Genomic DNA, 15,652 nt, shown 5'->3' with positions numbered 1-15,652 from the left:
ACAAAGACACATTTTTAAGTACTCTAACCAGGCTAAAGTCTGTTCCTCATTATCAAAGACAAATATGTTTTTGTCTGCTGGTTCTAGGAGTAAAAAAGAACACCTGTATTTAAAAACCAGGAAAGAAACTTGCCCTACACAGTGTAACTCTGAGCATTTATTAAAACTGTCAAAGTTCAGGAAGAGGAAAGGCTTATTGATACAGGGCCTCACTAGTTCTAAAGGAAACAAATTTAACATGGAAGATAATAAAATAAATGACATGTAATAAAAGACAATAAATCACATATAATTCTTGTTTTCCAGAGGCAATAGTAATGAAGCCATAAGCTCATATTTCAAGCCTCAAACACTTCAGGTTTTACATTATATAATCTGTCAAAGCCACTGAACACACACAAAAGGACATGTGTTAAGTGTTCTCCCAGCCTATTCCCTTAATACTAAAAAGAAAACAAACTCTAAAATAAGGTATATGCAGTACAGTTATAAATAATGGTACACAGTAAACTATTCTCTTGAGGTAATTCACTTCCCATTAGCTTGTGACAATTGAGGTTCAAAATTTAACCAAATATTGAGTACCATATTATTTACCCAAGACTCCATCCTGAAAATTTATCCTATCCTTAAAAAAAAACAAAGTACAGGATTTGGAATAAAAAAGGGGGGAAAAAAACTAATCTGAAAAGGATTCTAAGAAAAAACAAGCAAATATCCGTAGATTCTCAAGATACTGTCCCAGAAATGCCTGTGCACTACATGAAAAACTGGCAGATAAAATATTTCTTAAAAAATGCAGGGAACAGTCTGCCAGAGAACTCAAAATATTTTGTGTCTAGATTACAGATTCTCAGTTCTCATAAGATCTCCACTAAGCAGATACTGCACTAACTACACTTTGCTAACTAGGCAAAAAAGGATCCTGCCTCAGCACCAGAATCTTCTATCAATTCCCTACATTTTAATTCTGTGCAATCTTAAAAATAATTGTTCTATATCCTCTGAAAACAAGAATTGTTCTATAATCTCTGAAGACCTAAATGACCACTAGGGCAAGACCAGCTAAAGTATCTATAATATTAAAACTCTCATCATGTTAAGACAAAAGTACTTCTTCCATTTGCATTATTACAGATTTGCCAGTAAATCAGTGCACTGAAGTCAGAAGCACAATACATGTTTTGTTTGATTCTATAAATAATAGATTATATATCTTTTTTTTTTTTTTTTTTTTTTGAGACGGAGTCTCGCTCTGTCGCCCAGGCTGGAGTGCAGTGGCCGGATCTCAGCTCACTGCAAGCTCCGCCTCCCGGGTTTACGCCACTCTCCTGCCTCAACCTCCCAAGTAGCTGGGACTACAGGCGCCCGCCACCTCGCCTGGCTAGTTTTTTGTATTTTTTAGTAGAGACAGGGTTTCACCGTGTTAGCCAGGATGGTCTCAATCTCCTGACCTCATGATCCGCCCGTCTCGGCCTCCCAAAGTGCTGGGATTATAGGCTTGAGCACCGCGCCCAGCCTAGATTATATATCTTAAATAAAAGACTGTACAATTCAAATAGAGAACTTAATTTTGTTTTTTTGTTTATTTGGGTCTCACTCTGTCACCCAGGCTGGAGTTCAGTGGCACAATCTTGGCTCCCTGCAACCTCCACCTCCTGGACTTATGCAATCCTCTCACCTCAGCCTCCTGAGTAGCTGGGACTACCGGCACGCGCCACCAATCCCAGCTCATTTTTTGTATTTTTAGCAGACACAGGGTTTCACCATGTTGCCCAGGCTGAGAACTTAATTTTTACAGGCTCATAAATGTCAGTACTTAACTGCCAGGATTTCTCAGAAAATTTTTTAGATCATCTCTGGATCTCAACCAATGTTATTTCTCTGTGCTTTGCATATACAGTCAAAAGTTATTGTCAAGGTCATTAAGAGAGAAAAAAGCAGGCAATTCCCACAAATAGAAAAGTAAAACACTATTAACACAGAATGGGGAGAAAACCTGTTTAAGTACATGAAACCTGAGGTAAGCACACATTTAAATGCCATATAGTCATTTACCTTCACTGAATTCAGTTAGCAACTCTTCCTTGGTCCAATTACATGACGTTATTAGAAAAAAGCCTTTTACTTTCAACACCCTGGAGAGAGATTTCACATATTGCTTCCTCTTCTCAATTGCATTGTCAGGATTAAGGCTTATGGCATCAAAAGTCCCTTTGTCAATACAAATATGAAATCCAGACAGCTGTGTGGAGAGATTCAAAAAGTCTTCTACCTATATTAAAAGTCAATGTCTATGTGAGAACAATTAAAACAAAATCCTTACAGAATGTGACAACCTGTAAAAGGTTATTAATGAAAGGACCCATTAGTTATAATGGCATTTTACATATAATAAACATATTTTCAACTTTATACCTTTTATGAGCTTCATCCAAGATCATTAAAGCCAAGATTAATAAGAGACTGATAATTCCTGAACATTCCAAATCTCTACAAATTTGGAAACAAATCAAAGACAGCCATATTCCCTAATAATACCAGCACATTATGGAACTCACAAGCCTAGTTTATGAAAAAACTGTTTCTGTCAAAAAGTAGAATATTTGACATATTCTTAAAAATGACAATTTATGCCGGGCGCGGTGGCTCAAGCCTGTAATCCCAGCACTTTGGGAGGCTGAGACGGGCGGATCACGAGGTCGGGAGATCGAGACCATCCTGGCTAATACGGTGAAACCCTGTCTCTACTTAAAAATACAAAAAACTAGCCGGGCGAGGAGGCGGGCGCCTGTAGTCCCAGCTACTCGGGAGGCTGAGGCAGGAGGATGGCGTAAACCTGGGAGGCAGAGCTTGCAGTGAGCTGAGATCCGGCCACTGCACTCCAGCCTGGGTGGCAGAGAAAGACTCCGTCTCAAAAAAAAAAATGACAATTTATTTGGAACTAAGGTCACTGGAAATAAGATTTTTGGAGACAGGAGTCTTGCTATGTTGCCCGGGATAGACTTGAAAACCTGAGCTAAGCAATCCTCCCATCTCAGCCTCCTAAGTAGATGTGGCCACAGCACTCAACTATGGGAATAAGATTTTTAGCTTATATTCCTAGTGTGTAACCTAAAATAAACACGGTAAATCAAAAGTTCTTGGGCCTTGGCTGGTCCGAGGGCAGTCGTGTTTACAACTAATAGATCACAACCAGTTACAAAGTTCTTCCTTCCGGCCGGGCGCGGTGGCTCACGCCTGTAATCCCAGCACTTTGCGAGGCCGAGATGGGCGGATCACAAGGTCAGGAGATCGAGACCACGGTGTAAACCCTGTCTCTACTAAAAATACAAAAAAAATTAGCCGGGCGCGGTGGCGGGCGCCTGTAGTCCCAGCTACTCAGGAGGCTGAGGCAGGAGAATGGCGTAAACCCGGGAGGCGGAGCTTGCAGTGAGCCGAGATCGCGCCACTGCCCTCCAGCCAGGGGGACAGAGCGAGACTCCGTCTCAAAAAAAAAAAAAAAAAAGTTCTTCCTTCCTTCTCTATTACCACTGCTTCACTTGACCTGCCTTTAAAAAAAAAAAAAAAAAAGAATTTCTTGGGTCTTGACTCAGCAGCTCACGAAATTACTAATGGAAATAATGAATGGCATAAGGCTTAAGAAATTAAATAACTTTTAAACTGTAATTACTGAAGTTGGTAGATTTCATGCACTTTAGATGTGTAAAGTCATACATCACTATCTCATTCACTGTCAATAACTTGATGCATAATAAGCATCGGAAATAGCAATCTGCCTCAATTTTACAAAATATTCACAATTTACCATTGAAAATTCTGAAAACTCATTTTGAAAAAAACAATTAGGCAACTAGCTCACAATTATTCACACAAATTTAATACAGTAATTGTAAACCATGTTTAATCTAAAACACTTATTGACTTAAAAATGTATATATTATGTTGATGTATATTGGAAGGTGGGTCTTCTCCCTTCCTTCATGTCCAAAGTATTCATGATACCTGAAGCAAAATAATGACTATCACTCTGAAGAGCTAACTTTGAAGAGGCTTCCTCATCCTAAATGCCTATATAAAAATACTCATCTGGCCGGGCGCCGTGGCTCAAGCCTGTTATCCCAGCACTTTGGGAGACCGAGATGGGTGGATCACGAGGTCAGGAAATTGAGACCATCCTGGCTAACATGGTGAAACCCCATCTCTACTAAATACACAAAAAATTAGCTGGGCAAGGTGGCAGGCGCCTGTAGTCCCAGTTACTCAGGAAGCTGAGGTAGGAGAATGGTGTGAACCTGGGAGGCGGAGCTTGCAGTGAGCCAAGATCACGCCACTGCACTCCAGCCTGGGCGACAGAGCGAGACTCTGTCTCAAAAAAATAACAACAGCCGGGCGCGGTGGCTCAAGCCTGTAATCCCAGCACTTTGGGAGGCCGAGGCGGGCGGATCACGACGTCAGGAGATCGAGACCATCTTGGCTAAAACGGTGAAACCCCGTCTCTACTAAAAATACAAAAAATTAGCTGGGCCTGGTGGCGGGCGCCTGTAGTCCCAGCTACTCGGAAGCTGAGGCGGGAGAATGGCATGAACCCAGGAGGCGGAGCTTGCAGTGAGTCGAGATCGCGCCACTGCACTCCAGCCTGGGCGACACAGCCAGACTCCGTCTCAAAAAAAAAAAATAACAACAACAAAAAAAATACTCATCTATTCAACAAATATTTTGTGGACATCTATTGTCAGGCACTTTTCAGCTGGATATAACAGTAAACAAAATAGAAAAGGTCCCTGTATGAAAATATACATTGGCCGGGCGCAGTGGCTCACGCCTGTAATCCCAGCACTTAGGGAGGCCAAGGCAGACGGATCATGAGGTCAGGAGATCGAGACCATCCTAACAGGGTGAAACCCCGTCTCTACTAAAAATATAAAAAATTAGCCGGGCGTGGTGGCATGTGCCTGTAGTCCCAGCTACTCGGGAGGCTGAGGCAGGAGAATTGCTTGAACTGGGAAGCAGAGGTTGCAGTGAGCAGAGATTACACCACTGCACTCCTGCCTAGGCGACAGAGTGAGACTCTGCCTCAAAAAAAAAAAAAAAAGACAAAAGAAAGAAAGAAAATATACCTTATATTCTACAAAGAGAAAGATAAAAGATAAATAAGCTAAATAAATAACTTCAGATAAAGTGCCATGAAGAAAATAAAAACCAGAGAAATAAGACACTAATTGACTTGGAAGAGAAATAGTTTGGAAAATAGAGTAGAATGTTTTCTCGGCCGGGCGCAGTGGCTCACGCCTGTAATCCCAACACTTTGGGAGGCCAAGATGGGCAGATCACCTAAGGTTAGGAGTTCGAGACCAGCCTGACCAACACGGAGAAACCCCGCCTCTACTAAAAGTACAAAAATTAGCCGGGCATGGTGGTACATGCCTGTAATCCCAGCTACTCGGGAGGCTGAGGCGAGAGAATCGTTTGAACCCAGGAGATGGAGGTTGTGGTGAGCCAAGATCGCACCATTGCACTCCGGCCTGGGCAACAAGAGTGAAACTCCATCTCAAAAAATTAAAATAAGGAAAGTTTTCTCTAAGGTGTTATTTGAGCAAAGATCTGAATTATGAGAATGAACCAAACATGCTAAGATCTGAGGCAAGAATACTCTAGGCAGAGGGCAGCAAGTATACAGATTCAAAACAAACTTGACATGTTTCAGGAACAGAAGAAAAGCCAGTGTGACAGGAGTGTTGATGATAAAAGAAGAAGAAGGTAAGAAATGAAGGAGTTTGTAAGGCTGGATGAGGTTCAGAATCCATTTACAATGCAATGGGGAAGTCTATTCAGGATTGTGAGCAAGGAAGTGACATGAACAGATTTACATTTTTAAAAATCTGGCCAGGGCTGGACACAGTGGCTCATGCCCAGCACTCTGGGAGGCCAAGGTGGGAGGATCACTTGAGGTCAGGATTTTGAGACCAGCCTGGCTAACATGGTGAAACCCGGTCTCTACTAAAAATACAAAAATTAGGCTGTGCGCAGTGGCTCACGCCTGTAATCCCAACACTTTGGGAGGCTGAGGCAGGCAGATCACCCGAGGTCAGGAGTTCAAGGCAGCCTGACCAACATGCTGAAACCCCCGTCTCTACTAAAAAAATACAAAGAAAATTAGCTGGGTGTGGTGGCACACACCAGTAGCAGTAGTCCCAGCTACTTGGGAGGCTGAGGAATGAGAATAGATTGAACTCAGGAGGCTGAGGTTGCAGTGAGCCAGGATGGTGCCACTGCATTCCAGCCTAGGCAATAGAAAAAGACTCCGTCTCAAAAAATAACAAATAAAAAATCACTCTGGCTGCCCTGTGGTAAAAGAACATCAGAGCAACATGAATGGAAATGGAGAGGCAAAAATCAAAGGCTACTGTAGTAGTTTAAACAAGAAGTAATAGTGGTTCAGACTTCACAGGGAGCAATTGAGATAACAAGGAATGATCACATTCTTGATATATTTTGAAGATAAAACTGACCAGAAGCAGTGGCTCATACCTGTAATCCTAGCACTTTGGAAAGCAGAGGCAGGCAGATTGCTTGAGGCCAGGAATTCAAGACTAGCCTGGGCAACATGGCAAAACCCCATTTCTACAAAAAAATTAGGTGTGGTAAAGCAGGCCTGTAGTCCCAGCTACTCTGGAAGCTATGGTGGAAGAATCACTTGAGCCCAGGAGATTGAGGCTGCAATGAGCTGTGATAACACCACTGCACTCCAGCCTGGGCTATAGGGCAAGACATTGTCTCTACAAAAAAAAAAAAAAATCACACACACATATGACTAACAGAATTGGATACAGGACTTTAAGGAAAAAGAAGAACCAAGGATGACTCCTTGGGTTTTGGGTAAATGCAACAGGGTGAATGGGAGTGTTATTAATAGAGATGGGAAAGACTGGAGAAATCAGATCTGAGGAGGAAATCATGAGTTTCATTTTGGACTAATTAAGTTGACTATTAGCTTTCCAAACGGAAATTTTGAATAGTCAGATTTTACAGGCATCCCTCAGAGATACTGCAAGTTCTGTTCCAGACCCACACAACAAAGCAAACAACACAATGAAGCAAGTCACACAAAATGTTTGGTTTCCCAGTGCATATAAAAGTTATGTTTACACTGTATTATAGTCTATTAAGTGTGCAATAGCATTATGTCTTTTTAAAAAATGCGTGCCTTAAAAAATACTTTATTGTAGGCCAGGAGTGGTGGCTCATGCCTGTAATCCCAACACTTTGGGAGGCCAAGGTGGACGGATCACCTGAGGTCAAGAGTTCGACACCAGCCTGGCCAACATGATGAAATCCCGTCTCTACTAAAAAAACACAAAAATGGCCAGGCGTGGTAGCTCACACCTATAATCCCAGCACTTTGAGAGGCCAAGGCAGGTGGATCACAAGGTCAGGAGTTTGAGACCAGCCTGGCCAATATAGTGAAACTTCATCTCTACCAAAAATACATAAATTAGCCAGGTGTGGTGGCAGATGCCTGTAATCCCAGCTACTCAGGAGGCTGAGGCAGGAGAATCACTTGAACCCAGGAGGCAGAGGTTGCAGTGAGCCAAGATCCCACCACTGCACTCCAGCATGGGCGACAGAGCGAGACTCCATCCCCCCAAAGAAATACTTTATTGTTAAAAAACACTAACAAGCCATCATCGAAACCACGAGTAAGTCACAGTCTTTTCTCTGGCTGGAGGGCCTTGCCTCGATGAGGATGCCTGCTGACTGATCAAGGTGGTGGTTGCTGAAAGCTGGGATGGCTGTGACAATTTCTTAAAATAAGACAGTAATGAAGTTTGCTGTATCGACTGACTCTTTTATGAAAGATTTCTCTGGAGCACATGATATTGTTTGATAGCACTTTACACACAGTAGAACTACATTTGATACTGGAGTCAATGCTCTCAAACCTTGCTACTGCTTTATTAACTAAGTTTATGGAATATTCAAAATCCTTTTTCAACAATGTTCACAGTAGATTCCATCTCAAGAAACCAGTTTCTTTGCTCATCCACCATAAGAAGCAGCTCCTTATCTGATCAAGTTTTATCATGAGACTGCAGCAACTCAGTTACACCTTCAGGCTCCACTTCTAATTCTAGTTTGCTACTATCACTACATTTGCAGTTAATTCCTCCACTGAAATCTTGAACCTCTCTCCAAGTCATCCATTAGGGTTGGAATCAGCTTCTTCCAAACTCTTGTTAATGTTGATATTCTGACCTCCCGTGAATTATAAAATTATAAATATTCTTCATGACATGTAGAATAGTGAATCACTTCCAGAAGGCTTTCTTTTTTTTTTTTGAGACGGAGTGTCACTGTGTCGCCCAGGCTGGAGTGCAGTGGCTCGATCTCGGCTCACTGCAAGCTCTGCCTCCCAGGTTCACGCCATTCTCCTGCCTCAGCCTCCCAAGTGGCTGAGACTACAGGCGCCTGCCAGCACACCCGGCTAATTTTTTGTATTTTTAGTAGAGTTGGGGTTTTACCGTGTTAGCCAGGATGGTCTTGCTCTCCTGACCTCATGATCCACCCGCCTCAGCCTCCCAAAATGCTGTGATTACAGGCGTGAGCAACCACGCCAGCCCATCAAGGGTGTTTTTGTTTATGTTTTCATTTTGCTTAATTCTTTAAAACCTTAAAACAGGACAGGCACAGTGGCTCACGCCTCTGCACTCCAGCCTGGGTGATAGGGCGAGACTCCATCTCAAAAAAAAAAAAAACAAGATTAATCTTCATATATATCTCCATCAGAGTTCTTGGGTGAATTCATGCATTGTCAATGAATGGTAATACTTTGAGTCTTTTTCTTTTGGGACAGTAGGTCTCAAAAATGGGCTTAAAATATTCAGTAAACCATACTGTAAACAGATGTGCCATTATACAGGCTTTGTTGTTCCATTTATACAGCTCATGCAAAGAATATTTAGCATAATTCTTATGGGCCCTAGGATTTTCAGAATGGGAAATGGGCTTTGGCTTCAACTTAAAGTCATCAGCTGCATTAGCCCCTTCTAACAATAATGTCAGCCTCTCCTTTGAAGCTTTAAAGCCAGGCACTGACTTCTCCTCTCTAACTATGGAACTCCTACATGGCATCTTCTTCCAATATAAGGCTATTTCATCTCCATTGAAAATCTGTGCCAGGCGCAGTGGCTCAAGCCTGTAATCCCAGCACTTTGGGAGGCCGAGATGGGCAGATCACAAGGTCAGGAGATCGAGACCATCCTGGCTAACACGGTGAAACCCTGTCTCTACTAAAAAATACAAAAAACTAGCCAGGCGAGGTGGCGGGTGCCTGTAGTCCCAGCTACTCGGGAGGCTGAGGCAGGAGAATGGCGTAAACCCGGGAGGCGGAGCTTGCCGTGAGCTGAGATCCGGCCACTGCGCTCCAGCCTGGGGGACAGAGCAAGACTCTGTCTCAAAAAAAAAAAAAAAAATCTGTGTGCTGTTTAGCCAGCTTCATTGGTTATTTGCTAGCTAACTTGCTACACCTTCTACATCAGTACTTAGTGCTTTATCTTGCACTTTTATGTCATGGAGAGGGCTTCTTTTTCTTTCCTTTTTTTTTTTTTTTTTGAGATGGAATCTCGCTCTGTTGCCCAGGCTGGAGTGCAGTGGCACAATCTTGGCTCACTGCAACCTCCGCTTCCCAGGTTCAAGCGATTCTCCTACCTCAGCCTCCCAAGTAGCTGGGATTACAGACACCCACCACCACGCCCGGTTAACTTTCTGTATTTTTAGTAGAGATAGTGTTTCAGCATGTCGGCCAGGCTGGTCTTAAACTCCTGGCTTCAGGTGATCCTCTCGCCTTCGCCTCCCAAAGTGCTGGGATTACAGGCGTGAGCTAACATGCCCAGTCAAGATGGCTTCTTTTCTTAAATCTCATGAACTAACTGCTGCTAGCTTCAAACTTTTCTTCTGCAGCTTCTTCACCTCTCTCAGCCTTCACAGAATTGAAAAGAGTCAAGGCCTTGCTCTGGATTAGGCTTTGGCTTGAGAGAATGCTGTGGCTGGTTTGATGTTCTATCTGGACCACTAAAACTTTCTCCGTATCAGCAATAAGGCTGTTTGACTTTCTCATCATTCATGTGTTCACTGGAATACCACTTTTAACTTCCTTAAAGAAATTTTATTTTGCATTCACAACTTGACTAAATTTTGTCACAAGAGGCCTAGCTTTAGGCCTATCTCAGCTTTCAACATGTCTTCCTCACTAAGCTTAATCATTTCTAGCTTTTGATTTAAAGTGAGAGATGTGTGACTCTACCTTTCAATTAAATACTTACAGGCCACTGGGTTGAGGTGGGGGTTGTTTATTTTTTGTATTTGTTTTTTTCTTTTTGTTTTTTGAGATGCAGTCTACCTCTGTCACCCAGGGTGGAGTGCAGTGGCACAATCTTAACTCACTGCAACCTCCACCTCCCAGTTCAGGCGATCCTCCAGCCTCTGTTTTTTCTTTTTAAAAACAGAGTCTCCCTCTGCTGTCCAGGCTGGAGTGTAGGTGGGACTACAGGCACCCACCACCACGCCTGGCTATTTTTTGTATTTTTGGTGGAGACATAGTTTCACCATGTTGGCCGGGCTAGTCCCAAACTCCTGACCTCAAAGTGATCCGCCCACCTCAGCCTCCTAAAGTGTTGGGATTACAGTCGTCAGCCACCGCGCCCATTCCACTGTAGGGTTTTTAATTGGCCTAATTTCAATATTGCTGTGTTCCAAGAAAGAAGGAGGCTTGAGGGGGAGGGAGGGAAGGAGAGACAGCGGGAGACAGGAGACCAGCCAGTAGGTAGAGCAGACAGAACATACAACATTCATCAATTAAGTTCACCATCTTACGTGGGCACAGTTCACGACACGCCAAAACAATTACAATAGTAATATCAAAGATCATTGATCATGAATCACCATAACAGATAAAATAATAATGAAAAGCTCTGAAATATTACAACAATTACCAAAATGTGACACAGAGACACAAAGTGAGAACATGCTGTTGGAAAAACAGTGTCAACAGATGGGCTCAATGGGCTTGCCACAAACCTTTGATTTGTCAAAAAACATACCATTTGGGAAGCCAAAAACATGGGGCATGCCTGTCTATAACTCTAGAGCTCAGAAGAGAGGCCTGGGCTAGAAATATAAATTTAGGAATCATCATCTCACAGACTATAGGACACAAAAATAAACTAAATGATTTTTGGTGACATTACTACTTGATGCATTTAAAACCTTTTGATCAGCCGGGCGTGGCGGCTCATGCCTACAAATCCCAGCACTTTGGGAGGCCGAGGCAGGCAGATCACGAGGTCAGGAGATCGAGACCATCCTGGCTAACACGGTGAAACCCTGTCTCTACTAAAAATACAGCCGGGCGTGGTGGCGGACGCTTATAATCCCAGCTACTCAGGAGGCTGAGGCAGGAGAATGGAGTGAACCTGGGAGGAGGAGGTTGCAGTAAGCCGAGATCACCCCACTGCACTCTAGCCTAGGCAACAAAGCGAGACTCAGTCTCAAAAAAAAACCTTTTGATCTGGTTAATCCATAGTTAAGTAATATGTGTATTTGCAAACATCAGGAGCAGTAGTTTATGAACAAACATACAGAAGAAAAAATAATTTCCCCAAACCAACTAGATTAAATTTTTAATATAGCTATTTAAAAATGTTTCAATTTGTATGATTTTTGATTGATCCCTACTTTACGTGAATTTAAAACTTGTCAATTAATATGCTCCAGAAACATTTAACTTCTATTATAAATAGGATAGTAATATAAATAATATTACCTTTAACTTAATGTTAGATAAACCTTCTTTTTCTATAACACTTCCAGAAAGCTGAATTGCAGAAGGAGAGTAATCAATTCCAGTAATATCAGAGAAACCAAATTTTGCCTAGACAGAAAGAAATAATTTTATACTTTAGTATAAAATTTTAATATAATGTTTTATGAATTGTAATATTCCTTTAGGACTGGGGTTGTCTTATTTTTGTTGTAGAGAAAATGACATATAATCCAATAATTCATAATGCTTAAATTTTATTGTAGACTCTAAATAAAAACTGTAAGTTCATATACTATGACAATGCCTTTGTTTTCATAATATTTTATCTCTTTTTCAAAAGGAAATTCATGTTCTCAAAAATAATGAAAATATATGTATAAGCCCTCAGGCAAAAAAAGGTAACATTAACTTTTGATACTGATAATTTCCAATTCACACATAAATTTGTCATAAATTTTACTTAACCCAATTAAATTATATGAATAAAATCAGTGCAAATGTAATAAGCTATCAATTTTTAAATTTTCCCTTCAGTGTAATTATACATTATGCAATTCTTCACCAGCCATGTGATTTTTAACCACCCTACATTTGTATATTACTTTTTCATCTTTAAAAGTATTTCATACATCCCACTAGATCTTGACAAAAAACCCGTGAGGTGGCCAGGCACAGTGGCTCACACCTGTAATCCCAGCACTTTGGGAGGCCGAGGCGGGCAGATCATGAGGTAAGGAGATGGAGACCATCCTGACTTAACAGGGTTGGGCATGGTGGCGGGAGCCTACAGTCCCAGCTACTCGGGAGGCTGAGGCAGGAGAATGGTGTGAACCCGGGAGGCGAGCTTTCAGTGAGCCGAGATCGTGCCACTGCACTCCAGCCTGGGCAACGAGCGAGACTCGGTCTCAAAAAAAAAAAACAAAAAAAAAAAACAAAAAAAAAAAACAAAAAAACTATGAGGTAGGGTGGGCAGGTATCAGTATCCCCAAGAAGTTTCTTTAACTCACTGGACTTGAGAGTTTTGGTGTTTACTAGCCATTAATCCATCTAGGCTGTGTAGTGTCTGTGGCAAAAGCATGGAAGCTTCTGGTTTTTACACACCCCCTAACAATGATGAACATTTTTAGACCAATGAGACTAAAAATAATTTCAAAGGAAACATGAAAAACTTTGTCAGTTGTTTATTCTTCTAGTACAACTTATAAAAATCACAAATAGATGTTTTAGATTTCTAGAGATATCACTCAGGGCCTCAAACTATCTCCAGTGTGTTTCACATTCAATTTCTGGCACCCAAAAATGAGCAGACATTCAAGGAAACAACCAAACCCAAGGGGAGAAATTGACTTAAGAAACAGACCCGACAGGAGACCCAAATAAATGAATTATCAGAAAAAGATTTTAAAGTAAGTTACAAAGTACAGTGTAGCCTGAAATTCCCTTCCTCCTCTTCACCACTTACTAAATGGTTACTTCCTTTAAAACTTAACTTACTGGCTGGGCGCAGTGACTCATGCCTGTAATCCCAGTACTTTGGGAGGCTGAGGCAGGTGGATTACCTGAGGTCAGGAGTTCGAGACCAGCCTGACCAACATGAAGAAACCCCATCTCTACTAAATATACAAAAATTAGCCAGGTGTGGTGGCACACGCCTGTATTGCCAGCTACTTGGGAGGCTGAGACAGGAGAATCGCTTGAACCTGAGAGGTGGAGGTTGCAGTGAGCCGAGATCGCGCCACTGCACTCCAGCCTGGGTGATAAGAGCGAAACTCCATCTCAAAAAAAAAAAAAAAAAACTTAACCCACTGCCACATCAAATCCATGAAGACCTGCCAAGTCTTTTTAACCCTAAGTAACTGATTCCTAATCTAAACTCAAGAAACAAGTATGCCAATTATTTTCTACAGATAGATTGCGCCCTTTATTATTATTATTTTTTTTTGAGACAGAGTCTCGCTCTATCGCCCAGGCTGGAGTGCAGTGGCTGGATCTCAGCTCACTGCAAGCTCCGCCTCCCGGGTTTACGCCATTCTCCTGCCTCAGCCTCCCGAGTAGCTGGGACTACAGGCACCCGCCACCTCACCTGGCTAGTTTTTTGTATTTTTTAGTAGAGACGGGGTTTCACCGTGTTAGCCAGGATGGTCTCGATCTCCTGACCTTGTGATCCGCCCGTCTCGGCCTCCCAAAGTGCTGGGATTACAAGCTTGAGCCACCGCGCCCGGCCTATTTTTGTTTTTAATCTAAAGGTCTAATATTCTCTTTTTTGATGCCAACCTTCTACCCTTTTAGCTGTATCCCTCCTTATTCCTTGAGATCTTATTTTCTCTCCATTTCCCTTAACTCCTTCTCTGGGAGACCTAGAACCCAGGATGAGTCTCTTAACTGATTCTTACTGGTTCCATCTTTTTTTTTTTTTTTTTGAGACAGAGTCTCGCTCTGTCGCCCAGGCTGGAGTGCAGTAGCACGATCTCGGCTCACCGAAAGCTCTGCCTCCCGGGTTCACACCATTCTCCCTCCTCAGCCTCCCACTTAGCTGAAACTACAGGCACCCACCACCACGCCCAGCTAATTTTGCTTTTGTATTTTCAGTAGAGATGGGGTTTCACCGTGTTAGCCAGGATGGTCTTGACCCCCCGACCTTGTGATCCGCCCACCTTGGCCTACCAGTTCCTTCTTCTCCCATGCCTGTTTATTCTTCTAGTGCAACTTACAGAAATCACAAATAGATGTTTTAGGTTTCTAGAGATACCACTCAGGGCCTCAAACTATCTCCAATGTCTTTCACATTCAATTTCTGGCACCCAAAAATGAGCAGACATTCAAGGAAACAACCAAACCCAAGGGGAGAAATTGACTTTAGAAACAGACCCGACAGGAGACCCACATAAATGAATTATCAGAAAAAGATGTTAAAACAACTGACAGAAATGACAATGACAAGTGGGAGAATTCTAGCAGAGAACTGAGAACTACAACAGAGAAACAAACAAGGCCAGAGGCAGTGGCTCACCACTGTAATCCTAGCACTTTGGGAGGCCAAGACAGGCGTAGCACCTGAGGTCAGGAGTTCAAGACCAGCCTGGCCAACATGGTGAAACCCCATCTCTACTAAAAACACAAGAATTAGCCAGGCCTGGTGGCAGGTACCTGTAATCCCAGCTACTCGGGAGGCTGAGGCAGGAGAATCACTTGAACCTAGGAGGCGGAGTTTGCAGTGAGCCAAGATCACGCCACTGCACTCCAGCCTGGGCAACAGAGCAAGACTTTTGTCTCAAAAAAAAAAACAAACAAACAAACAAAGAAACACTTAATAACATAATTGAAAAACACAATAATTAAGAAATTCAAGGGTAGGCTTGATAGCAGATGAGACACAGCAAAAAAAAAAAAAAAAATTAGCAAAGAACAGTCAGAGAAAATATCCCTGTTATACACAGAATGACAAAATAATGGAAAATTAAAAACAGGAAAGAATATCAAAGACACAATATGGGCCGGGTGTGGTGGCTCACGCTTGTAATCCTATCCCTTTGGGAGGCCAAGGCAGGTGGATCACCTGAGGTCAGGAGTTCGAGACCAGCCTGGCCAACGTGGTGAAACCCCGTCTTTACTAAAAATACAAAAATTAGCCAGGCATGGTGGTAGGCACCTGTAATTCCAGCCACTCAGGAGGATGAGGCAGGAGAATCACTTGAACCCAGGAGGCGGAGGTTATAGTGAGTCAAGATCGCGCCATTGCACTCTAGCCTGGGCAACAACAGTGAAACTCTGATTCAAAAAAAAAAAGACAGAATATAGCACAGAATGTAAGATGTAACATGTACACACACA

General features: G+C 42.5%; 1 protein-coding gene across 4 annotated transcripts in view; it reads right to left on the bottom strand.

The window, feature by feature from the left end:
- Nucleotides 1–15,652, bottom strand: part of EEF1AKMT2 (EEF1A lysine methyltransferase 2) — an 89,280-nt gene that overhangs the window by 58,240 nt on the left and 15,388 nt on the right. For 3 of the 4 annotated variants that reach the window (XM_033179823.1, XM_033179804.1, XM_033179795.1), the window contains exons 4-5: nt 11,822–11,929; nt 2,059–2,275 (exon numbers count right to left, since the gene is read on the bottom strand). In XM_033179823.1, the coding sequence (XP_033035714.1) occupies nt 2,059–2,275; nt 11,822–11,929 (325 nt within the window). The remainder of the gene's footprint in view (nt 1–2,058; nt 2,276–11,821; nt 11,930–15,652) is intronic. The other variant, XM_033179815.1, reaches the window with a different exon arrangement.

This window comes from Trachypithecus francoisi, unplaced genomic scaffold (genome assembly GCF_009764315.1).
Source record: "Trachypithecus francoisi isolate TF-2019V2 unplaced genomic scaffold, Tfra_2.0 Contig01579, whole genome shotgun sequence".
Taxonomy (NCBI): Eukaryota; Metazoa; Chordata; class Mammalia; order Primates; family Cercopithecidae; genus Trachypithecus; species Trachypithecus francoisi.
This window is presented reverse-complemented; position numbering and strand designations above follow the sequence as displayed.